This window comes from Dendroctonus ponderosae, unplaced genomic scaffold (assembly GCF_020466585.1).
Source record: "Dendroctonus ponderosae isolate FM_Combo_2020 unplaced genomic scaffold, Dpon_F_20191213v2 Dpon_F_20191213_5, whole genome shotgun sequence".
In the NCBI taxonomy this organism is placed as follows: Eukaryota; Metazoa; Arthropoda; class Insecta; order Coleoptera; family Curculionidae; genus Dendroctonus; species Dendroctonus ponderosae.
The window spans coordinates 14,793,037-14,798,692 of record NW_026018715.1 but is presented as its reverse complement, the minus strand read 5'-3'; the positions used below and the strand labels follow the sequence as shown (position 1 = coordinate 14,798,692).

Sequence of the window (5,656 nt, the reverse complement as noted above, 5' to 3'; positions counted from 1 at the left end):
CTTTAGAGTCAAGTGTGTTCTAAAGATGGTGAAACTTTCAACTTGTTACTCGTTTTGGTTTGGACGGCGCGATTTTTTAAAGGGCAGAGGGTAGTTCTACGGAAACATCAATTTTGAGCCCAACATTGAAAAAGCTCGCATAGCTCAGCATTGCTGGCAATTTGGATGAAACTTTCCGCATCTTTAGAGTCAAGTGTGTTCTAAAGATGGTGAAACTTTCAACTTGCTACTCGTTTTGGTTTGGACGATGCGATTTTTTAAAGGGCAGAGGGTAGTTCTATGGATGCATAAATTTTGAGCCCAAGATTGAAAAAGTCCGCATAGCTCACCAGGGGGGGCGATTTGGATGAAACTTCCCGCATCTTTAGAGTCAAGTGTCTTCTAAAGATGGTGAAACTTTCAACTTGTTACTCGCTTTGGTTTGGACGGCGCGATTTTTTTAAATGGCAGAGGGTAGTTCTAGGGAAACATCAATTTTGAGCACAACCTTTAAAAAGCTCGCCCAGCTCAGCATTGGGGGCGATTTGGATGAAACTTTCCGCATCTTTAGAGTCAAGTGTGTTCTAAAGATGGTGAAACTTTCAGCTTGTTACTCGTTTCGGTTTGGACGGCGCGATTTTTTAAAGGACGGAGGGTAGTTCTAGGGAAACATCAATTTTGAGCCCAACATTTAAAAAGCTCGCATAGCTCAGCATTGGGGGCGATTTGGATGAAACTTTCCGCATCTTTAGAGTCAAGTGTCTTCTAAAGATGGTGAAACTTTCAACTTGCCACTCGTTTCGGTTTGGAAGGTGCGATTTTTTTAAGGGCAGAGGGACCTTTAGAGTCAAGTGTCTTCTAAAGGTGCATTTTCAATAGGGCTTACCTAGGAGTATACATCATGGCAATGGAGCTGAAATAGCCACTAGTGATTGCCATCGTGGCTGCAACCACCCAGTAAACATAGTCGTTTGTGATTAAAACCGGCAAAATCCTGGTCTGCATCTGCGGCTGATAATTGCAAAACAAGTAGAACGGTATGTACAGCAGCCGGAGCGTTGAAATGATCCATAGGTATTTTTTTGAGGGCTGCAATAAAGGCGGTTTGAGTGAAACTCGCGTTGCTGTGAAAAGTCCTCCGAACTCACCCAAACGAATAAATTCGGAAGAATACTGCCGATCATCGCAAACACGTTGAACGTGAGGAAACACAGGATTTGTGTGTACAAAAACTTGTCCTGGATGAAGAACTGGCTGCTGCTCACTTTGATATCTGAAGCAACGAACAGCGGTGAAGATCAAGCCGTTAGGCTGCTGCTCCCTTACCTGAATGAATAGACGGGTAGACTGCAAGAGTTACAAAGAATATTATAAAAACGTTGTACAGTTGCGGCCAAGCCTTCTTGATGATCTTCAAGTAGGGCACTTTTTCAGGAGCGTCGGCGTCAGTTTTCCGCAGTCCCTGCTGCTTCTTATCTTTGATATCGTAATGCCGATAGAATCTCTAAACAGTTTCAATGGTGACTAGACAAGTTGGGGACCTGGGAAAATCACTCACATTAAGCGGAAGCGCAAAGTAGGTATCGAAGCCGATCAACAGCACGAAAAGCGCAGTGATAAAGTACCAAATTGCAGCCATTCGCTTACTGGTCGACACATATTCTGAGACTATGCAGACCGCAGTGGTAAATGTGCCGCAAATGTTGTTTCCCAATATCACAGCCCCAGTGTACTTTGGGGGCAGTTTAGCTGCCATTCCATATACGGTGTTTTGGTACACTCCATTCGCCACTAAAAATACATTAGCCAAGTGTGGATATCGTTTATTTCATACAACGTTTCGGCGATTCAACAGCGCCATCATCAGATTTACAATTCAACACTAACTCATAATTTTCCTGTGTATGGTTGGTTTTTGAAAATTTATTTTTGAAACTCGCTCTTAACAGACACTCTGGTGATTAAAAAATTGTAATCTTTCAGGAAAATGCACGATTGCACTGGGTTTTGTCGCGTTAGTAAAGGAAACGGCACTCTTTTCAATGCTGCAACACGCGCTTTTGTATCTCAATCGGTTTCTTGGGAATTTATATTTGAAACTCACTTTGAAGCTAAACATTTAAGCCCCATTTAATACGCACTCTGATGATTAAAAATTTGTAGAAATTCAATCGAAAGAGCCGTTGAACTAAATTTTGGGGCATGAGTACCGGAAGAAAGGCTCCTTCAAAGGCCACAACATGCGCTTTTATACCTTGATAGGCTTTTCAGTGACACATTTTGCGACACTTACTCTGCATGAGCTGCGCTCATAATGGGAACTCAGATAATTAAAAATTTGTACTTGCTTCAAGCCGATTTTGAGATATTTTACAATGAAATCTCCAACATTTTTTGAACGTGCAGAATTAAAGCGGTGAAGGTATCAAGTTGGAACGTAGCGCCCCATAGAAATCTTGCCTCTCTCTTAGACTCCAATGTGTGCGAGTGAGACTACCGATGCCAGCCAAGTTCCAGAATAGGAAAATAGTTTTATGTTAATTCGTTCGAGTCAAATAGTTTGCTTCCTTGAATGTGGACTGGGCTCTGAGGATGCCTGCCAGGCGTGCGAGAGAAACGTCAGCACCAAATTTCTATGGCCGAGGACTTAAAAATCCGTGAATTTGCCAAAATTTCATGTTTCATGTTTTTTCGGAGGCAAAATGAGCAAGAACGCTCATTTGTACATCATTCTAGGCAGAAATAAATGGCCTTTTTAGAAAATGCACCATCGATAAGGGAATGTTGGCAGTTTTCTCAAAAAATGCTTGAATTCAAGAAGTTTTAGATTTGCGTGGTTTTTTTTTTGTTTGCAAAATCCAGTTGAACATGACGCTGCTTTTTTCGAGGTTTCTCAAGAACCATTTGAGCCACAGAATCCGTTTTGGCATCGTTGGATAGAGAATTAAAAACTCGATTCGTCGTAACAACGTGAGTGAGGAAACTCGAGTAGTTTTGGCCCAGAAAGCGAAATTTGAATATCAGACACTTAGGTGCAAGATCATGCCAAAATTTTGTTTTCCGTCTCGTTTTTGCTCATATCTCGGAGACAAAATGAGCATGAACGCTCATTTGTACATCATTCTAGAGATAAATAAATGGCCTTTTTAGAAAGTGAACCATGGATGGGGAAATGTTGGCAGTTTTCTCAAAAAAGGCGTGAATTCAAGAAGTTTCAGATTTGCTTGGTTTTTTATTGAGTTGCAAAATCCACTTGAACATGATGCTGCTTTTTTCGAAATTTCTCAAGAACCATTCGAGCCACAGAATTTGTTTTGGCATCGTTGGATAGAGAATTGAAAAGTCGATTCAATCGGAACAACGTGAGTGAGCAGATTCGAATAGTTTTGACTCAGAAAGCCAAATTTGAATATCACACACTTAGGTGCAAGATTATGCCAAAATTTCATGTTTTCCGTCCCATTTTTGCTCATTTCTCGGACATTTTTCATTTTCCCCCTGAATCCTCCCTTGCAAGAAGGGAGTTTACCTCCACATGCCCAACAAGGTTGAGTAGCCAGTTTGATTGGAAAAACCCCTTTATTTACAGAAACGGACAAAATTGCCTCGGTTCTTCCACTTGGCGTCTCAGCAAAAGAATCTAATGTTTCCCAATTATGGGTTTGTGTTGAATTTTAAATCTGATGATGGCGCTGTTGTCTCGCCGAAACGTTATACGAAATAAACGATATCCACATTTTTATTTGAAGAGAAACAAAACGCTTCGAAGAAACCCATTTCAACGCCACATCGAATAATACATATAAAGCGCGCATTACATTTTAGTAGTAAACAGACTGCATTTTTCCATAAATTTTGTTTATGAATCAGTTTGCTACTAAAATCTAATGCATAATTGTGCAACATTTCAGTGGCAGTTCTGGGGCGATTGGTTAAATCTACGTCCAATGAAGGATGGGTTTGGATCGGGACTTCGGCTCGGCCTGCCCAAATGCCCGATTTTTCACCCAGTGAACGCGACTTTTACGCCTTTTCCAGGCTCCAAAATTTTGCCTCAATTATCAGCTAATACCTAATACTTACTGTTTAAAAAAACCACAGTAATCATAGTGATAAAGAAGAACGAATAAGGCCACATGCTGGTATCGACCATAGCCAAGGCTATGGTTATTATAAAGATCATGATGTTTATTACTATGCTCCACATGATTCTGAGAGTCAAATCACCTCTGGAATGGAAAAACACATTAGGGTTGAATGGGCGGGCAAAAGGGCGACTTACTTGATAGGCACGAAAATGTTGAACCAGTTAAAAATAACATTAGGAACTTGTGAACAAAACGTCAAAATTTGCATAAAATTCGCTACATAGGGGAAGTTGAAGCCAATAGAGTCCTTGCCCAGTTTGTACACAATAAAATACTGAAACAAGGCGAGTTTCAGTGGGGAATTGATCGGTTTTCCGCGAGGTGAAACTCACCGAAATGGCATTGATGAACATATTCCAAGGCAACAAAGTGGCGATACCATGTATCAAAAATATGATATAGACGAAGGAGTATTTGTCTCGTGGGGTGTGGATCTGTAGGCTGGCGTTATCCATTGTGAGATTGTTGAAATTGAGCTCGGCCTCCGATAAATCGTTCCCTTCCCAAGACGGCTGCAGTTTAACTGGCTTCTGAAGATGCGTCCTTTCATGGCTCTCCTCTCCGCCAACAACTAAACAAACGAGAATTCAATTAATTGCCCTTTACCTGTCTGCCATCGGCCCATCATTCCGATGATCGATCGCAGCAGGTCAATCACTGCCTTTCCACCTAAAATCTTCTTCATGCAACAGGATGAACACGCCGAACTTGTTCTACTTTAATGCAGTTTCATGTACTCATTTCCCCAATAGATTGGGCTTTTTTAGGACAAGTGCAATTTTGCGGGACGTTTCGTCAGCTTTAAGGACCGATATCTTCAGAGGTCATGTCAGGGGCAAAGAATATCAAGCGCATTTTTTCCTTCAATGCAAAATTGCATTGAATCAATGCATTCCAATTTGCATATGAAAATTCCAGTCTTTGAATCTTTTGCATCTCGATTACATTCAGTATATTTCCCAACAATTAATTGCAATATTAAGAGCCTTTCCACTAAAGTGTTTTTGCTCCCAGCTGAAACTTGTTTTGAAGTGTCTGCAGTTGCGTTAAAACGCTCATATTTCAACCAATATTTTCAAATGGCGCAAAATTCAGCGTTTTATGCCATTTATGTGAAACACTGAGAGTCTTTAGATTCATCTCTCCTTTATAGACTGTGAAAAATTCAAGTTTGTACTTGCTCTCAGCTGAAAGTTAGAAGTTTTTTTTGAAGAGACTGCACTTGCGTTGAAACGCTCAATTTTCAACCAATATTTGCAAAAGGCCGCACAATTCAGCGTTTGATGCCATTTATGTAAAACATTGAGAGTCTTTAGATTCATCTCTCCTCTATAGACTGTGAAAAATTCAAGTTTGTACTTGCTCTCAGCTGAAAGTTAGAAGTTTTTTTTGAAGAGACTGCACTTGCGTTGAAACGCTCAATTTTCAACCAATATTTGCAAAAGGCCGCACAATTCAGCGTTTGATGCCATTTATGTGAAACATTGAGAGTCTTTAGATTCATCTCTCCTCTATAGACTGTGAAAAAT

At 40.6% G+C, this 5,656-nt stretch overlaps 2 protein-coding genes across 3 annotated transcripts in view; both read right to left on the bottom strand.

Annotated features, from left to right (window-relative positions):
• LOC109542086 (equilibrative nucleoside transporter 1) overlaps window positions 1-5,656 on the bottom strand; it is a 42,772-nt gene that overhangs the window by 2,220 nt on the left and 34,896 nt on the right. For both annotated transcript variants that reach the window (XM_019911144.2, XM_019911143.2), the window contains exons 3-9: window positions 4,460-4,698; window positions 4,262-4,401; window positions 4,063-4,208; window positions 1,538-1,770; window positions 1,306-1,483; window positions 1,128-1,252; window positions 866-1,068 (exon numbers count right to left, since the gene is read on the bottom strand). In XM_019911144.2, the coding sequence (XP_019766703.2) occupies window positions 866-1,068; window positions 1,128-1,252; window positions 1,306-1,483; window positions 1,538-1,770; window positions 4,063-4,208; window positions 4,262-4,401; window positions 4,460-4,698 (1,264 nt within the window). The remainder of the gene's footprint in view (window positions 1-865; window positions 1,069-1,127; window positions 1,253-1,305; window positions 1,484-1,537; window positions 1,771-4,062; window positions 4,209-4,261; window positions 4,402-4,459; window positions 4,699-5,656) is intronic.
• LOC109542048 (transcription factor cwo) overlaps window positions 1-5,656 on the bottom strand; it is a 51,606-nt gene that overhangs the window by 39,546 nt on the left and 6,404 nt on the right. The gene's annotated exons all lie outside the window — the stretch shown is intronic.